General features: G+C 44.4%; 1 protein-coding gene across 8 annotated transcripts in view; it reads left to right on the top strand.

Moving 5' to 3' along the window:
• Positions 1 to 20,048, top strand: part of LOC124278610 — a 93,581-nt gene that overhangs the window by 65,428 nt on the left and 8,105 nt on the right. For all 8 annotated transcript variants that reach the window (XM_046714368.1, XM_046714365.1, XM_046714367.1 and 5 more), the window contains 21 exons: positions 394 to 554; positions 2,370 to 2,504; positions 3,426 to 3,735; positions 4,165 to 4,290; positions 4,773 to 4,939; positions 5,428 to 5,576; positions 6,914 to 7,080; positions 7,442 to 7,603; positions 8,733 to 8,852; positions 9,415 to 9,537; positions 10,052 to 10,266; positions 12,549 to 12,650; positions 13,546 to 13,716; positions 13,923 to 14,102; positions 14,367 to 14,553; positions 15,013 to 15,248; positions 15,639 to 15,819; positions 16,370 to 16,471; positions 16,996 to 17,121; positions 17,600 to 17,728; positions 19,519 to 19,595. In XM_046714368.1, the coding sequence (XP_046570324.1) occupies positions 394 to 554; positions 2,370 to 2,504; positions 3,426 to 3,735; positions 4,165 to 4,290; positions 4,773 to 4,939; positions 5,428 to 5,576; positions 6,914 to 7,080; positions 7,442 to 7,603; positions 8,733 to 8,852; positions 9,415 to 9,537; positions 10,052 to 10,266; positions 12,549 to 12,650; positions 13,546 to 13,716; positions 13,923 to 14,102; positions 14,367 to 14,553; positions 15,013 to 15,248; positions 15,639 to 15,819; positions 16,370 to 16,471; positions 16,996 to 17,121; positions 17,600 to 17,728; positions 19,519 to 19,595 (3,326 nt within the window). The remainder of the gene's footprint in view (positions 1 to 393; positions 555 to 2,369; positions 2,505 to 3,425; positions 3,736 to 4,164; positions 4,291 to 4,772; positions 4,940 to 5,427; positions 5,577 to 6,913; positions 7,081 to 7,441; positions 7,604 to 8,732; positions 8,853 to 9,414; positions 9,538 to 10,051; positions 10,267 to 12,548; positions 12,651 to 13,545; positions 13,717 to 13,922; positions 14,103 to 14,366; positions 14,554 to 15,012; positions 15,249 to 15,638; positions 15,820 to 16,369; positions 16,472 to 16,995; positions 17,122 to 17,599; positions 17,729 to 19,518; positions 19,596 to 20,048) is intronic.

Below are 20,048 nucleotides of genomic sequence, written 5' to 3'. Positions count from 1 at the left end.
AGAAACAGGCCTCCTAACCTCGGAATGATGCATCACCACACGGCTGTAGGGGCGATGGGAAGGTGGTTAGTGTCTTGGTTCTTAGAGCGGAAAGTGGTCGGTATCTTAGTCTCCCCAGCGTGTTAAGTCTTGAATATTGTACTCTCGTAATTGAAATGCACGTGTATGTTTAATATTGTATCTGATGTAATGGTATTCCACCCACTCCCACCCCTACTCTCTCCACTCCCGGAACCCAACCCTACTCCCCTCCCCATGAACGGGTCCCCTACTCAACCCCACCCCCTGCTCTGGATCCCACCCCTACTAACCCCACCCCTTAGCTGCGACAAAAGTACCCCCTCTTTCAGCCAGAACCACGCAGTGAAGTTGCCATGACTTGGTGTGTTTCAGACATCAAGAAGGACTGCTATGAAATCATGAAAAGTCGCAACAAACGCACCGTCTACTGGAGGAACAGCACCTACGTCATCGACCCCGACGGTCCAGGCGGCGTCGACCCATTCATCGCTGTGTGCAAGTTTGATGAGTCCAATGACAACGCCATCACAATGGTACAGCCTTAGCTGAAAGTGGCCACACTCTCCGGCTGATACTATCCACATACGCCTCCAGCTCTCCGGCTGAAACTAGCCACATACGCCTCTAACTCTCTGGCTGATACTAGCCACATACGCCTCTAACTCTCCGGCTGATACTAGCCACATACGCCTCTAACTCTCCGGCTGATACTAGCCACATACGCCTCTAACTCTCCGGCTGAAAGTGGCCACACGCGCCTCTAACTCTCCGGCTGATACTAGCCACACGCGCCTCTAACTCTCCGGCTGATACTAGCCACACGCGCCTCTAACTCTCCGGCTGATACTAGCCACATACGCCTCTAACTCTCCGGCTGATACTACCCACACACGCCTCTAAATCTCCGGCTGATACTAGCGACATACGCCTCTAACTCTCCGCCTGATACTAGCCACACACGCCTCTAACTCTCCGGCTGATACTAGCCACACTCTCCGGCACGTCTCTAACTCTCCGCCTGATAAAAGGCACATACGCCACATACTCTAACTCTCCGCCTGATACTAGCCACACACGCCTCTAACTCTCCGGCCTGAGCACACACGCCTCTAACTCTCCAGCTGATACTAGCCACATACGCCTGATCTAACTCTCACACGCCTCTAACTCTCCGGCTGATACTAGCCTCACGCCTCTAACTCTCCGGCTGATACTAGCCACACACGCCTCTAACTCTCCTAGCTGATACTGGCCAGGCCACACGCGCCTCTAACTCTCCGGCGCGCCTCTAACTCCGGCTGCCTCTAACTCTCCGGCCACACGCGCACATGCCTTTAACTCTCCGGCTGATACTAGCCACACACGCCTCTAACTCTCCGGCTGATACTAGCCACATACGCCTCTAACTCTCCGGCTGATACTAGCCACACGCGCCTCTAACTCTCCGTCTGATACTACCCACACACGCCTCTAAATCTCCGGCTGATACTAGCCACATACGCCTCTAACTCTCTGGCTGATACTAGCCACACACGCCTCTAACTCTCCGGTTGATACTAGCCACATACGCCTCTAACTCTCCGCCTGATACTAGCCACACGCGCCTCTGACTCTCCGCCTGATACTAGCCACACGCGCCTCTGACTCTCCGGCTGATATACTAGCCACACGCACCTCTAGCTCTCCGGCTGATACTTGCCACATGCACCTTTAACTCTCCGGCTGATACTGGCCACACGCGCCTTTAACTCTCCGGCTGATACTGGCCACATACGCCTTTAACTCTCCGGCTCTAACTCTCTCCGGCTGATACTAGCCACACACGCCTCTAACTCTCCGGCTGATACTAGCCACATACGCCTCTAACTCCCGGCTGATACTAGCCACATACGCCTCTAACTCTCCGGCTGATACTAGCCACATACGCCTCTAACTCTCCGGCTGATACTAGTTATACACGCCTCTAACTCTCCGGCTGATATTAGCCACATACGCCTCTAAATCTCTGGCTGATACTAGCCACATACGCCTCTAACTCTCTGGCTGATACTAGCCACATACGCCTCTAACTCTCCGGCTGATACTAGCCACATACGCCTCTAACTCTCCGGCTGATACTAGCCACATACGCCTCTAACTCTCTGGCTGATACTAGCCACATACGCCTCTAACTCTCCGTCTGATACTAGCCACACACGCCTCTAACTCTCCGGCTGATACTAGCCACACACGCCTCTAACTCTCCGGCTGATACTAGCCACATACGTGTCTAACTCTCCAACTGACATACACATATACCATAGTCTCCATCTTGCATTATACAATGCTCTCGCTTTTCCCACATCCAGGCATACCCTATTGATGGTGGGCCGAAGACAGTCACAGGTACAGATAGTAAAGACTTTGAGATCCCCCTCAACTACCCTGGAGCCACACCAGAACAACTCAACGAACTGGCCAAACACTCTAAGTTCTGTATGCAGGTGAGTGATGGTCTATTATAGGTGATCCCACTTCACGGTAGCTAACACGTTACCAACTGGCTACGGAGGATATAACATGAACCTTATTTCATTTTAACCAGTCGACATGCATGTTCTACCTTTCATTGTCTCGAGGAAGTGTATGGAAGCTGGCTGGAAGCAGCATGTTCTAATTTATTTCATAACGTAACAATGCCTTTGAACAATTATCATTTAAAATATCCAAATATTTACTCAACCTTAAATCTAAGTTAGATAAGGAGCTATATAAGATACCTTTTGATGAATGTTCTACCGTAGACAACTACACTTGCTTATACGCCTCTTCTAGTTTACATTCAAAATTTTGGGAATTCCAGATGTAACTAAGTCCAATTTCGTTAAAAAAATATTTAATATTATTATCCATTTATGCTTACTTTTTCCAATATGTGTGTCGTTAAAAAGTAATTTAGACATGAGTAGGGATAATTTGGAAGATTTACATAATTAGTATGGCACTGACCAGTGAGTCAGGTTCATTATAAGAGTAGGGGTGCATTTTCTAATCCCAATTAGCCTACATTGTTTTTGTATGCGAAATGGGATGTAGGGGAATTGAGATGTAGGCGAATAGAGACTAAACCCTTGAAACTTCTTGTCCTTCCTTCCTTTAAGCACAGGCCATTATGTATTTGTATTCAAGCGAACCATTCATGCAATTTTCTTAGCTATTTCTCTTTGCACCAAACAGATTTTGCTTCTGTGGCAAGTCGAGACTGTGCACTTACGTTCTTTATTGTATTTAATGCTTGTGTTTATAGTAAGAGTTATCATTATTATCTAAATTGAAGAAAAGCTTAATGATGAAAAAAGCTTTTTTATGATGTCAGTTGGGCACTCCCAGGTGTATGTCAAGGCTTTGTGATGTGTTGCCTTCAGGGAGTGCTATACGAGTGCAGGGAGTCTCCTATCGGATCACTGAAGCTAGCTGATGGGGACGTTGCACCTGGATTTGGACTTGCTGATGACATAACAACAAAGGGATGTCCCTGCGGGAAATTGGGCACCTGCGGCACCAACAACACGTGTCGCTGTGACAACAAGGGGCCAATGGGAGACTTCGACAGAGGCGTCATCACCGCCAAGGACGAGCTCCCCGTCGTGTCTGCTTCCTTTGGAGGACAGAGCACCCCTAACGCTGTAGGCAAAGCCACCATCACGTCACTCAACTGTTCCCGTATCCCTGACGGTATGAGTACTGGAGGAGTCATTGTTTGGGTAGAGATAGCCAATTAGTGGGTTCCGTCTGTAATTTGGAGGAATCATTCTACAAATTCAAAACCAGGATTGTCATAGAAGCAATCTTTGGATGGAACTTTTAGACTTCAAGAAGCATTCAAAGGAATCTGAAAAAAGTACATCATGGGAATATTTGTAACGATGCGCATTCTCGTGATTCCATACACGCACCCGCGTGTAAACAGCATTACTATGATACTAATTAGACATGGTAGAAATGTCAGGCAATATTAATTGTGTTGAACACCTCTAAATATCAATAAACAATATGTAGAACTTCATTTACCTTCATTACTTCACCTACCTCTTTTGATTCCGCACAATTACTTCACCTGTCTGTTTTGAGGTTCTGTACAATGTTCTGATACCTTACATGCAGGTCTGCCAGAGAACTGCCAAGAAGCGGCAGAGATGGGGATGACCAGCGGGGAAATCCTCGTCTACCCTTCCAGCGCCATCCCTCCCTTCCTCGTCTACTGCGACATGAACCTCGTCCCCGGAAAAGGTTAGCAGCTAAACATTCCCAATCAAAAACATTAGTATCTACCTGGTCAGGTTTGTGACGTCATTGAGTACGTTTGTTTCAGTTTGAGACTCGCCATTCATGCTTCTGATGCTAGTGAAAGTGTTTCGTTGTAGTGGTAAAATTCTAAGCGTAATTAAATGCTAAAACACAAATGTTGAAAGCTATCACTTGAGGCGGTTGATTGAGTGCAAATATGGAATGAATATAGTCCTCGAGTTGTGCATTGTTCAGACCCAATTGGGATCTATAAACTACATACCTTCCGTGTCACAACCGTACCTTTTGATTGGTCAGTTATTTCTGAAAATGGGTACAAGGAAAACCACCCACCTGACGTAACTATGAAATGGTTCCTCTCCCGGGGGTAAGTGTGAAGCGGGTGATTTCTCCGTGACTGGAAATCGGGTAAACCCCCTGGTTGTGAAGCCAAGTCCGGTTTTGAAACTGGTCTATCTGTACAGGTATTGCTCGGGTGAAGCCGGTGGATGACCCGGACAAGCCTGTAAATAGTCCAAATGGTACGACAGACGTTCCATACAAAGGTTTGACCGATGAGCAGCTTAGGATTCTTATCGAGACTTCAACGAATTGTTACCAACCCGTCCTTGTGGATTGCTTCAAGACAGGGGTGAGTTGAAAGTCCGTTACCTACCAGTGCCTTGTTTGGGGGAATATTGATATCAGTGTGTGAAGATGATGGGCGTGTATGCAAGACATGCCTGTACTGAGCCACAAAACAGTCTCTGGAACTTGTCCACCTTGTCCAGCAAGTTTCCCAGGGGGATAAGAAACTACCCTCTTTGTTAACAAAGTTTTGTCCATGTTCATGGTCAGTATGATCTGTGTCAATATGATCTGTGTGAGTACATCAGACATGGTCAATATGATCTGTGTGAGTACATCAGACATGGTCAATATGATCTGTGTGAGTACATCAGACATGGTCAATATGATCTGTGTGAGTACATCAGACATGGTCAATATGATCTGTGTGAGTACATCAGACATGGTCAATATGATCTGTGTGAGTACATCAGACTTGGTAATTTATGACGTTTGAAACATGAGGAGACTGATTCCATTCCATCAGAGACTTCTTGTTCCTTCCTTCCTCAGTTTATCAAGGACGGTTCCTTCTCCTGGAAGGGGTTGGACGGCCAGACCAAAAGGTACTGGGGGAGCGGCAGCAACCTTGCCCAGACCTGCTCCTGTGGAGACGACGGCATGTGCGGCGGCGTCGGCGGTAAAGACGACATGTCACAGAGGTAATGTAGTTGGAAGGGGGTGAAGGTCGACATGTCACAGATGTAATGGAGTGGGAAGGGGTGAAGGTCAACATGTCACAGAGGTAATGGAGTTGGAAGGGGTGAAGGTCAACATGTCACAGAGGTAATGGAGTGGGAAGGGGTGAAGGTCAACATGTCACAGAGGTAATGGAGTTGGAAGGGGTGAAGGTCGACATGTCACAGAGATAATGGATTTGGAAGGGCGGTAAATACGACATTTCACAGAGATAATGGATTTGGAAGGGCGGTAAATACGACATGTCACAGAAGTAATGGAGTGGGAAGGGGTGATGGTCGACTTGTCCCAGAGGTAATGGAGTTGGAAGGGATGAAGGTCGACATGTCACAGAGATAATGGATTTGGAAGGGCGGTAAATACGACATGTCACAGAGGTAATGGAGTGGGAAAGGGGTGAAGGTGGACATGTCAAAGAGGTAATGGAGTGGGAAGGGGGTGAAGGTCGACATGTCACAGAGATAATGGATTTGGAAGGGCGGTAAATACGACATGTCACAGAGGTAATGGAGTGGGAAAGGGGTGAAGGTGGACATGTCACAGAGGTAATGGAGTTGGAAGGGGGTGAAGGTCGACATGTCACAGAGGTAATGGAGTGGGAAGGGGCGAAGGTCGACATGTCACAGAGGTAATGCAGTGGGAAGGGGGTGACGGTCGACATGTCACAGAGGTAATGGAGTTAGAAGGGATGAAGGTCGACATGTCACTGAGGTAATGGAGTTGGAAGGGGTGAAGGTCGATATGTCACAGAGGTAATGGAGTGGGAAGAGGTGAAGGTCGATATGTCACAGAGGTAATGGAGTGGGAAGGGGTGAAGGTCGACATGTCACAGAGGTAATGGAGTTGGAAGGGGTGAAGGTCGACATGTCACAGAGGTAATGGAGTTGGAAGGGGCGAAGGTTGACATGTCACAGAGGTAATGGAGTTGGAAGGGGTGAAGGTCGACATATCACAGAGGTAATGGAGTTGGAAGGGGTGGAGGTCGACATGTCACAGAGGTAATGGAGTTAGAAGGGGTGAAGGTCGATATGTCACAGAGGTAATGGGGTAGGGCAAGGATGGAAGGTCGACATGTCACAGAGGTAATGGAGTTGGAAGGGATGAAGGTCGACATGTCACAGAGGTTATGGGGAATCGAAAAATGGGCTGTGGTCTCGGACGAGCCTTCAAAGAGTTATATAGGAATCGAAACCTGGGCTGTGGTCTCGGACGGGCCTACGTAGAGTTATGTTATGATTGGAAGGTAGCCGGGGCTGGTGGCCAAGGCTGACATGTCATGGAAGACTTTCTTCGTGTGCAGGAAGTGCAACTGTGAGATCGGTGATGCAGTGTGGAGGAAGGATGGCGGCGTGCTCAGCGTCAAGGTGGACCTCCCCATCAGGAGCTACACCTACACCACCCCCGGCAGTAACGGCGCCCAGGCCAACATGACCATCGGCGACTTGTACTGCGGCATGCAAGAGATCGGTAGGTGCACCGTGCACATCTTCCGTCACAGAATAACAAACACTATCAGGCTTCATTCAGGCTTCAGACATGTCTGAATATAGTAATGAAATCATTATCTATCACATTCAATCCTACACAAGGAGTGAGTGAATATTATTTTCGCTGCGTTTAGTAATATCACAGCAAATGGGCTTCACACATTGTACCCATGTGGGGAATTGAACTCGGGTCTTCAGCGTGATGAGCGGATGCTTTAACCATAAGACTACCCCACCGCCAAATTACGCAAAGGTTTTCGAATCTTGGTAATAGTAATTATACTATGATCAATGCAAAACGGACTTTGCATGGGTACATAGATGTGTGCGTTACTGTGCAGATCTTCCCGTGTGCGACATGGACTTCGACGACTGCGCGGAAGAGGCGGAGTGTGAGAACAAGAGGGTCAGCGACTTCAACTGCCATTGTAAGCAGGGCTACCAAGGTCTCATCCGTGGTCAGGGCATCAACGACGTGTGGGCCAACGGCAGAGAATGTTTCGGTAAGTTGACATAAGGTCGGCACTGTTGTCTCACATGGCGAAAAAATACATATTTACAGGAAGAGAAAACACATATGTATATCAAATAATTTTATTACGACGTTAAAAATAGCTGCCATGATGTCTGAGCTGGTTGACACGTCCCCACATCTACCTGACATGGCGCCAAACCTTCAAACATGGGCCCCATGTTTCTTGTAATGACGTCACACTTTGTTATACTGACGCCAGCTGGAGATCAAATCTGCTTGACAAAACGCTATATCTGATATAAATGTAATTGTTCGTGTACTGAAAGTCAGGTCAAAGTAATAATCATTTGGTACCATGCTGTATAGATCTAGCTGGAAACGATATAGTTGACATGCAGTTTCAGAGTAACACTTGTGAAAAACTTCGCACAGTTATTCCTCGCTGTTTAGTGCAGTGGTTGCTGGTACTTTTGAGTTGCTAAGATGTAGATACGTGGTACATGTTGACATGGGTGTGTATGTCGTTCGTGTAGATGTATTGTTGTACAGATGGATATGTATGTCGTACATGTAGATGTCTTGTTGTACAGATGGATATGTATGTCGTACATGTAGATGTCTTGTTGTACAGATGGATATGTATGTCGTACATGTAGATGTCTTGTTGTACAGATGGATATGTATGTCGTACATGTAGATGTCTTGTTGTACAGAGATGGATATGTATGTCGTACATGTAGATGTCTTGTTGTACAGATGATCGTACATTTAGATGTCTTGTTGTACAGATGAATATGTATGTCGTTCATGTAGATGTCTTGTTGTACAGATGGATATGTATGTCGTACTTGTAGATGTCTTGTTGTACAGATGGATATGTATGTCGTTCATGTAGATGTCTTGTTGTACAGATGGATATGTATGTCGTTCATGTAGATGTCTTGTTGTACAGATGGATATGTATGTCGTTCATGTAGATGTCTTGTTGTACAGATGGATGTGTATGTCGTACATGTAGATGTCTTGTTGTACAGATGGATGTGTATGTCGTACATGTAGATGTCTTGTTGTACAGATGAATATGTATGTCGTACATTTAGATGTCTTGTTGTACAGATGGATGTGTATGTCGTTCATGCAGATGTCTTGTTGTACAGATGACGACGAGTGTTCCTACCTGAGATGCGCCTACAGTTCTGTGTGTTTCAACTACCCCGGTGATTTCAACTGCACGTGCAAGGAAGGGTACAGGACGACTGGGAAGACCACGTGCGAAGGTATCGTTACTTTGTTGTACTACGCCATCCTTGACGTCACACGCGTACACATACCCGCAACAACATGCGATTCACACAATAATTATGAGTATTCTCTACAGTTCTGAAACAATTGTTGTTTCAGAATCATGTTTAACCACCATATTTTATCTTTAAAAGAACTCAAACTTGAAAAACTATAAATTTCTATCTGAAAACTTGTCACCCTTGAACGTGATATTTGAGGACGATTTTAATGATTTAAGCATCACTACTACAACTATGGTTATATATATATATCATATACAATCAATTATAAAAATAATAATAGAGACTGTTAGTGATTATTGCTTCAACAATGTAGCAGATATTCGCGACTTATGTACCCTATGTGCCACTTTATATATATATATATATATATATATATATATATAAGTCGCGACTATCTGCTAAATTGTTGAAGCAATAATCACTAACAGAGTCTCTATTATTATTTCTATAATTGATTAAAATACAGACACCGTGCTGGTTGTGTGGTGTCAGACCAATTCCATTGTAACTATCGTTGTCATGTTGTGTGCAGACATTAACGAGTGCACGGAGGGGACACATGACTGTAATAAGGACGCTAAGTGTGAGAACTTGGATGGAAGCTTTATCTGCAAGTGTAAGAGAGGCTTCGTCGGCGACGGCAGGACTTGTGACGGTAAGGCTAGCGGGATATGTGTACCCTTACCTCCTAACACATGCAGTCGGTCATGATTGGTTGATTGGAGAAATTGAAAAATATTTACAATGCTTCCACAATGGCAAAGTATTAAATTCCTTTTTTTTCTAAAACAATACAATACATGTTACTTGACAAAGCCTCGATCCGGTAGAGTCAACTTGTCCCAGTATACAATAATTGACATGCTATTTATCAACCTGATCTGTGTGTTTCTGCTCAGGGTGCCTTTGTACAAAGCGAGATTAGGGCTAAGACCGACTTCAAATAGCTAGGATAGTGCTGAGTGTGGCGTTAAACAAACAAACAAGAAAATGTCTTCCTCAATCAATTTCCTACATTAAGACGAATAGTTTCGGCGATCATAATTACCTGTCGTTAACCAGACCTTTCCTCATCAATCCAGCTCAAGGCCAATACGTGAGTTTCGGTGACCCCCATTGCCTGTCTTTTTATCGTCGTTAAATGACCAGACCTTTCCTCTTCAATCCAGCTCAAGGCCAATGCGTGTGTTTCGGCGACCCCCATTGCCTGTCGTTTGACGAGAAGTGGCTGGACTACATGGGTCTGTGCGAGTACACCATGAGCCGGGACAACTGTGGTGCCGGGGAACCAACGTACGAGGTCATCATGAACTCTTGGGACAAGGAACTCAATGTACAATATGCCGCCTGGGTGAAGGGGATCACCATTAAGTACAAAGGCACTGTAAGTATACAGACATGCTTTTGTCAATAGGAACACGCGTGGGTGTAGTCCAAGTAACTGTCTATGGAAAAATAATTCCGAGCAACCGTAGTGTCACTGACAGATATGTTCCCATTGCTATTCGTCTCAAGTGTCACTGACAGATATGTTCCCATTGCTATTCGTCTCAAGTGTCACTGACAGATATGTTCCCATTGCTATTCGTCTCAAGTGTCACTGACAGATATGTTCCCATTGCTATTCGTCTCAAGTGTCACTGACAGATATGTTTCCATTGCTATTCGTCTCAAGTGTCACTGACAGATATGTTCCCATTGCTATTCGTCTCAAGTGTCACTGACAGATATGTTCCCATTGCTATTCGTCTCAAGTGTCACTGACAGATATGTTCCCATTGCTATTCGTCTCAAGTGTCTCATTGCTATTCTATTCTCAAATGTCACTGACAGATATGTTCCCATTGCTATTCGTCTCAAGTGTCACTGACAGATATGTTCCCATTGCTATTCGTCTCAAGTGTCACTGACAGATATGTTCCCATTGCTATTCGTCTCAAGTGTCACTGACAGATATGTTCCCATTGCTATTCGTCTCAAGTGTCACTGACAGATATGTTCCCATTGCTATTCGTCTCAAGTGTCACTGACAGATATGTTCCCATTGCTATTCGTCTCAAGTGTCACTGACAGATATGTTCCCATTGCTATTCGTCTCAAGTGTCACTGACAGATATGTTCCCATTACTATTTGTCTCAAGTGTCACTGACAGATATGTTGTCATTGCTATTCGTCTCAAGGCCAGATGATCCTTAGAAACCTTTCTGCCGTAGATAGAGTCGACCTGGTAACCCCCCAGTACAAGATGGGCCCTATTAGAAGCATACTGCGTTCGGGAATAGTATAATTCATTGGGTAAACTAAATTTAAAGGTATCACAGTATCATGACGGACCCGGTTGGATGTATGTTTTCAACATACGTAATTAAGCGAATTGACAAATCCAAACATGAACCATCTGTTTCCAAAATGACGCATCTGCGTGTGCATTCATTAAACAGCTGCATTTTCATCTGTCTTTTGATCTTTTAATAGTGAAAAGCTAGACAATTAAGAATAATATCAAGAAAATCAACTGTGTAAATGTTGTACTTGCCATGACATAGAAGGTTAATAGAACCATTTTTTGCTGGTTTAGCCTTTGAGTGCATAGAAACCTGTAGAAATGTTGGTATTTAAATCCTCGTATGTGTGTGTGTGTGTGCGTGCCTGCGTGCGTATGTTTATGTCAGTGGGTGGGTAGGTAGATATTTAGGTCGGGTAGATTGGTAGATAGGAAGATACGTGTATGACAGATACACCAAAACAATTTATATGGGCAAATGAAGATATAACTATTGCTTAGAAACCTATAATATATAGACACTAAACTACACAAAGTAGAACAACCATTTATTCCATATAATTCAAATAGCTTGTATAAGAGAAAAAAGGGAAAAAAACAAACTATTATTATATCACATTCATTGTGTTCTTTCTATGATAAGGAATCAGAAACCATTATTCATATGTCATATGAGTGCAAACATATTAAAACGTTGTGGAAGCAATTAATAAATTGGATAGACACTGTAACTGGCACACAATTAGCATTGAATGTAAAACACATATGTGGGATATAAAGTAAGAAGTAATGACGTCTCAAGTCTAATTTTAATGTCCACAAAACAATTAATATATGAAAACAGATGTTTTAAAATCTATCCCTACCATAAACGGACTAAAGCGCCGTGCCTTATATCAGGTAGATACATGTGCTGCATACTCAAGATGACAGTACACGAGATTTGGTCCCTTTGGTCTTCATGTCATAACCTCTTCATATGATAAATTCAAATTACTCTTCAATCCTTGGTTGCCATGTGAAAACCCCTTCACATTAAAGAAATTGCTTAATGTTTTGTTGTTCTTCATTCGATGTTCGCTCAATATACAAACGAAAATATTAAATCATATATTATATACAGTATTATGTTATATGTACATGTATCTCAAATTATTCACTTGATTGTGTGTATAATCATGTCATACTCTGTACCTTTCAAAAAAGAAATAAAGTAATACAAAAATAATATTGGTAGATAGGAAGATACGTGTATGTGACCGTGTGCTTGTTCGTGCGAGCGTGTGTTCGTGTGTGCGCATGCAAGTGTCCTGTTGACTATGGCGTTTTCAGTACTGTAAATAGAGATTGATAATACATCAGCATTTGTCTTCTACTTCAGGTGGTCGAAATGAGACAGGGTCGGGAGATCCGTGTCAACGGACAGATCAAAGCCGGCTACAGCGGGAACGGCTTCTCCGTGATCGACACCGGCAGGGAAGCGGTATGTGCATCTAAAACCTGAACATGGAGTATAATCCTTGAATATGTTGATCAACGTAGCTATTTGAACCATGAAAGCTGCCCTTTGACTGCCTCCATTCAGGACAGGCGATGTGTTACGTTAGGCTGTACTACCCGAGCAGCAGTTGTCTTCAAGCCCACAGTATGTATCGTTATCAGTATATCCGTGGTAGATGATGCTGGTTATTTTACGTGGCTGGGATATTACCGATGTCGTGTCTAAGGTGTCTCACTCACTTGGGACCCATATGCAATTGAACGTTTTATATTTCGTGTTTAACAAGCTATTTTCGACCTCGCCCACGATGATGAAGTGTCAGTGCCCTAATTGAGTCCTTGACGTAGGAGGTGAGATAACAAGGTGTTGGCCAATCAGTCCAGTAATATATGAAAGATTTGACGGGTAGTACGTGTATAAAGAAATCTACAAAGTGTTAGTGTGTATATATATACCCCAGAAATAATTCAGCATAACACTGCGAGCATGCAGTACTCGGATGTGGCAACCCTGATGACTTGGGTGCTTATAGGTCCACCTCCTCCGCAACATATATCATACAAGTCGGTAACATGTAGCTGATAGGGTATTGGCCTGTGTTTACAGAGTCGGTAACATGTAGATGATAGGGTATTGGCCTGTGTTTACAGAGAGTGGATCTGTCGAAGTACTATTGAAAGTTTGTAGAAACGAGTATCACTTTCAGCCAATTTACCATGTAAAGCTGACACGTGGTACAGATGAGAACAACCCAGCTCCTCAACTCAGTCATAACCCTTGAGGCATGATGTGGCAGTGTAGCCCCCGCTGTGGTTACTGAGAAAAGCGGTGTAGAATCACACTAACGTTCCCCTGACTTCTGAGTCTGTCTCCCCAGATCTTCAGCAGCAACATCAACCTGACAGTGGCCTGGGACGGGAAGGACAAGGTCCAGATCTTCGTGGACAAGAAGTTCCAGCAGAAGACGTGCGGCATCTGTGGCAACTATAACAACGACGCCAAGGACGACTGGACGATAGGACCAGGATGTCCAAATGCAGGCCAGATCGTACGTGCAGATAAATGTAGAAAACTTGTCCTTTTGTACTTTATTGCTGATGTGATTTGTTGAGAGTTTTGTTTTGACCTTGTCATACCCACATAAAAGGTCTGGTAAATGATCATTCCAAATTCAATGTTCTTTTGATACAAGATAGTGATGCCAAGGTTACCCAAGTTGTGCTTATGTTAGTAAGGTTGTGGCTCCTTTTCCAGACAACCAACAACAATGAATTCGGTACCTCGTGGGCATCGGAAACATCAGCAAAACGCAGTCCCAAGTGTAAGAGGGACTGTGATGAGCCCCCATCCATGAACCCTCCCTGTGGTATGAGTCAGCAGATGGCGGCCATGATGTGTGGCTATCTCCTTGGACTGAGGACATCCGTCTTCAAAGTAAGTAGACTTGTGTATCAGAACCTTTGTCGTAACTATACCGATGGTGTATAATGCCAGTCTCATTTACTCTGTCTACATAAGGGTGCAGGTAGGGTAACAGGTTATATCTGTCATCGTGTTTTCACGTGGCCGGGGATCGAAACACCGAACCTCCGCTGTGTGGGCGTCTAGACCAGGGGAGTGGTCCTTCTTCAGAAACACTGAATACATGGTGGTACATTCTACGTGCTCCTGTACCGTGACGTACTTTTATCAATCCAGGACTGCATCCCTAAGATCAACTCCATCATCATGGAGGGATTGTACAGAAGCTGCAACATCGACATGTGCCGCTCGCCCCAGACCGCCATGGACAACATGTGCGCCACGGCGGGGAGGGTTGCTGACGAGTGCCGCGCTATAGGAGAACAGATCCCGGTATGGAGGAACGCCAACGGTCTCCGTTGTGGTGAGTTTACTGGAGATACAGAAACTGTGAGATGCGGACATTGTCGTTACTTCTTACTCGCTGATGCGTTGATATTGTACGTTTGAAGTCATAAATAGAAACTCTCTTGTCTTAGTGTTAATTTTCATTGTTACTCTACTTCTTGTTTTTTGCCAAGTACCATTATGTATGCCGCTAGGTTCCGAGGTGTCACCCTTTAAGTATGGATTTATCGGTACTGTTTGTTATGGTAGTAGACAATGGTCTTTCTCAGTCATTGGTACAGCAATAAATGACGGGAGTGTATCATCTGTTAAGACAATCAGAAGTTCAAAGTATACATGACGTGGGTGTTGCACCATGCATTTTAAGCATACCAATAATATGACGCTTCCCAACATTACAATGAGAGTTCAAAGTAGTGTGTTTGCGTACTGTTTGTACCAGTGTCGTTCCCTAACGCTGTAGTCAACGTTGCAGGGGAATCCTGTGGGGTGAACATGGTGTACAGTGTGTGTGGTGGTATGGCCGACACCGACCCAGGTCCGGTACAGACGTGTCTAGGGATGCTGACCAACGCCACGGAAGTCCCGTCCAAGTCGTGTCTGGACGGCTGCTTCTGCAAGGACGGGTACTACAAGGACAAGGACCACTGTGTGCCCGCGGCGGAGTGTGGATGTATCTACGAGGAGAACAACACGACCACCTACATGGAGGTCAGTAGAGTTCGGATATAAGTTTAGTGCAACCTACAAAATACAGGGGCCAGTAAATAAGTGCGGATCTAAGTTTGGTGCAACCTACAAATTACAGGGACCAGTAAGTATGTGTGGATCTAAGTTTGGTGCAACCTACAAATTACAGTGACCAGTAATTATATTTGGATGTAAGTTTAGTGCAACCTACAAATTACAGTGGACGATAACAATATGAGAGCCCACGTCTATGGCTATGGGATTTGTTGGTGTCTTTCAACCTTATTTTCAAAACGTGACAGAAAATACGGCGATTCGACTGAAACATACCGTCATATCAGTTTGTATGTTCTCTATAGCATTGCCCTTTGTCTTATGCGCTACTTGAACACTTGACATATGTTATTACAGGCTGGTGAAACAGTCGTCAATGATGGCTGCGGAGCGTACAGAATCTGCAACGAAGGCAACGTGTTCAACAACAAATCCCTCGTGTGTGACCCCGACGCTGAATGTGACCTTAACCTAGAACTAGGTGTCTATGGTTGCCACTGCAAAGCTGGATTCATGGGCGATGGCGAGAAGTGCGAAGGTAGGTAGAAAGTAATGACATCTAGGCATCTAGAACATCCAGACATGGGCCTAGACAACAAATCGTGAGCATCGGCCTCTGTTCCACACACTAGTAGTCATTTGTGACAAGACGTTGTGACACCATGAATATATCTGAAATACCGTACAAGTGGAAATAGAATTCCTTCAACCAGTCGGTATGGGTCATACCAAAACTCATGTGCGATAATGAGTCCTGTGTCTTCGTATATAAGATCATTAACTGTTAAATTAATATACAGTAAATACTTTCACATAGTTTGCAAGGGCACAACTGTAAAGTTCTTGGTGCTATTGTACAGAACAACCTTAGCGATAAGGCTACCTTAAGTCTTTGTAAAGGTATGGGAGATACGGTCAGCGTTAAGATCGCTTTGTACAACGGCACCCTGTAGGTTTGCCGTTTAGCAGAATTCACAACGTTAAATAGACATGTATGTTATAATTCCCAAGCTGCTGTTTAATTGGAGGGTTTTGTCATCGCAAAGTATTACAGATGACTTAAAGATCTCCACGCCGTTGTGTTTCAGAGGATCCATGTTACAACGTCAATTGCACCAAGAACCAGGAGTGCAAGGCGGGCAAATGTGTGTGCAAGATGGGCTACACTGCGGACTGCGAGACGTGTGTGGGTAGGTGTACTGCCAGTACTGGGTCATACCCGCGTTAGGGGCATACTGCATATTACAAGGGCCAGTAATAATGTCCGGATCCAAATATAGGGTAACCTGCAAATTACAGAGGCGAATACTAATCCTGTTTTCTCCCGGGTTGTTCTGTAAGTGGAAGATTTCTAGGCAGGATTAAGCCAACGAACAAAAACGGTATCCTTTAGGGATATTATACATTAATTTACAGGTAGGTACTACTATCAATCTATGTCTTTTCTATCGGTTAGACATTCCGGCACGGCTTGCTATCACTATAATTTGACCACTTAACCATCGGGGATCTGGGTACATTTGGGCAATTGTTATTGTTATCATGACAATCGTCTAAGATATGGAAGATCTCTATCTACCTGAGACAAGTGTAAGCAACGCCGGAGGTAAGAGCTGTCATGCGATTTTACTAGGACGTAGTAATGTCAGTTTGCAGGTTCCATAGCTTTGCTGTTTCCCCATATGTTTGTACATTGTGTGTATTATTGTTGCAGATATCGACGAGTGCGCCACGAGGACACACAACTGCACCAAGCCAGGCCAGGAGTGCAGGAACATCGATGGCGGGGCGGAGTGCATCTGCAAGGAGGGCTATTATGGCGTGGAGGACTTCTGTCTCGGTATGTGTCGCCGCCAACAGGTGTTGTAGTGTGTTGTAATCTTTTTTGTTTTGTTTTTTGTTTTGTTTTTATTTGTAATGTGTGGTTAGAATGGGTGAGTTTAGTTTTACGCCACACTCGACAATATTCAAGCTTTATGGCGGCGGTCTGTAGATAATCCAGTATGGGACAGACAATTCAGTGATCAACAGCATTAGTATCGATCTACTCAATTGGGATACGGTGTCATGTGAAAACCAAGTCAGCGAGCCTGACCACCCGATCCCGTTACTCGCCTCTTACGACAAGCATGGGTTACTGAAGATCAATTCTAACCCAGATCTTCACGGTTTGTGTGGATAGAGGCAGCTACAAGAAGGACTGCATGTTATGGACACGAACTGTAGTTGTAGCCCCCTGTCTGTTGGTGGTCACTGGCAAATCGTCTCTATGATTATGTCACACTTCTATCCAGTCACTAACTGACTGTGTGTTTCAGATTTTGACGAGTGTGCCACAGGAAAAGACAACTGCCCTCCAAACTCTGAGTGCAAGAACACAAGAGGCGGGTTTGAGTGCGTGTGTTGCGGGGGCTTCAAGAAGCAGGGTCTGCAATGTGTCAGTGATGGTGAGTTTCCCCTCGTCAAATATATAAACTTCCCTCCTCCCTCAAACTGCACAACACAACACAGTTAACTTCACAGCACAACACTGCACAGTTTAATGCAGGGCACAACACTACACAGCTGAATTCACAGCACAACACGACACAGTTTACTTCACTGCTGAACACTAAACAGCTTAATTCACAGCACAACACGACACAGTTTACTTCACTGCTGAACACTAAACAGCTTAATTCACAGCACAACACGACACAGTTACTTCACAGGACAACACGACACAGTTTACTTCACTGCTGAACACTAAACAGCTTAATTCACAGCACAACACGAACACACAGTTACTTCACAGGACAACACGACACAGTTTACTTCACTGCTGAACACTAAACAGCAAATTCACAGGACAACACGACACAGTTTACTTCACTGCTGAACACCAAACACCTTAATTCACAGCACAACACGACACAGTTTATTTCACTGCTGAACACTGCACAGCTTAATTCACAGGACAACACGACACAGTTTCATTCACTGCTGAACACTAAACAGCTTAATTCACAGCACAACACGACACAGTTTACTTCACTGCTGAACACTAAACAGCTTAATTCACAGCACAACACGACACAGTTTACTTCACTGCTGAACACTAAACACCTTAATTCACAGCACAACACGACACAGTTTATTTCACTGCTGAACACTAAACAGCTTAATTCACAGCACAACACGACACAGTTTACTTCACTGCTGAACACTAAACAGCTTAATTCACAGCACAACACGACACAGTTTACTTCACTGCTGAACACTAAACACCTTAATTCACAGCACAACACGACACAGTTTATTTCACTGCTGAACACTAAACAGCTTAATTCACAGCACAACACGACACAGTTTACTTCACTGCTGAACACTAAACAGCTTAATTCACAGCACAACACGACACAGTTTACTTCACTGAACACTAAAAAACCTTAAGTTCACAGCACAACACTAAACAGCTTAACACAGTTTTACTTCACTGCTGAACACTGCACAGCAATGCAGGGCACAACACTGCACAGCAATGCAGAGCACAGCACTACACAGCTGAAACCATAACACAACACGACAGTTTCATTCACTGCTGAACACTAAACAGCTTCCTCACTGCACTACACGTCACAGCTTAATGCATAGCACAACACGAAACACAATCACTCCAAAGCACTAAACAGAATTTTCCACAGCACAGCTTAATGCAGAGCACAACACGACGCAGTTTCATCCACTGAATACACTAAACAGATTTATCCACCGCACAGCACAGTACTACAGAGCTGAGTTCATAGCACAACACTACATAGCTTATTTCATAGTACTGTGGCAGGGCGCGGAGTCATCCCACAGGTGACATCCTTACCTTGTCAGCTTGCTGACGGGGTTAATCTCTTTGGTCATGTGGACAAGGCGTCCGACTTAGGATTAGAAGGTTCGTGATTCGAATCCCAGGACGGGACTCGGAAATTTTATGGCCGCTACATTGGCGCCCAACGTGGGGCTGAGCACGTTCATATCAAATTTGAGCAAAATTTTACTGGATTGTATTCTTACAAATACCGTAACGAATCTCACATCTGCTGCTGTACTGCCGATGCATAACTGTACACTGGACTGTACACCCTCCTTTCCAACTCCAGTAATAATAGATCCTGGAAGTATATGTAATAAAGCACATTTCCTTGTTAGTTTTCAAGGAACCAACAGCCCCATACTTCAAGGCTATAACATTGTCTGTTTGCAGGCTCTGGTTTCGAGAGTGTTGGCAATGGAACAATATGCTGTTCCTGCTTCGGAGAGTCCTGCAGCAACCCAGGAAAGGTTCGTGAAATGATTTCCGTTCAGACTCCATTACACACACGCACCTACATACACACACATACATTCATTTTTTACACATACACACACACACACACACATACATACATACACACACACACACATACATACATACATACACACACATACATACACACATACATAGAGTGTATTTCAGCATCAGAGGCTGGACATGTCGCTGATACAGTGACCCGTGATGTGAAACTGAGGAAGGTTCCCCCTTATGCATACTATGTTGTTCGGCCAGCCTGCCTTGGGGTCGGGGGTACTGCATGTCAGGTTAACCAGTGGTACTGATGTGGAAGATGTGGTCCTCCTGAAGTTGGTGACAGTTTGGCTTTATTGATGTCACAGGTCTCCTTTTGTCAAGTTGTTTTTCAGATGCAGTAAAATGAGCTAAATGTAATTAAATTTGCTGATTTGGCAAAAATACTG

This window comes from Haliotis rubra, unplaced genomic scaffold, assembly GCF_003918875.1.
Source record: "Haliotis rubra isolate DU_JTF1 unplaced genomic scaffold, ASM391887v1 Scf24, whole genome shotgun sequence".
Lineage (NCBI taxonomy): Eukaryota > Metazoa > Mollusca > Gastropoda > Lepetellida > Haliotidae > Haliotis > Haliotis rubra.
The sequence above is the reverse complement of the archived record's forward strand: the minus strand, read 5'-3'. Positions and strand labels throughout refer to the sequence as shown.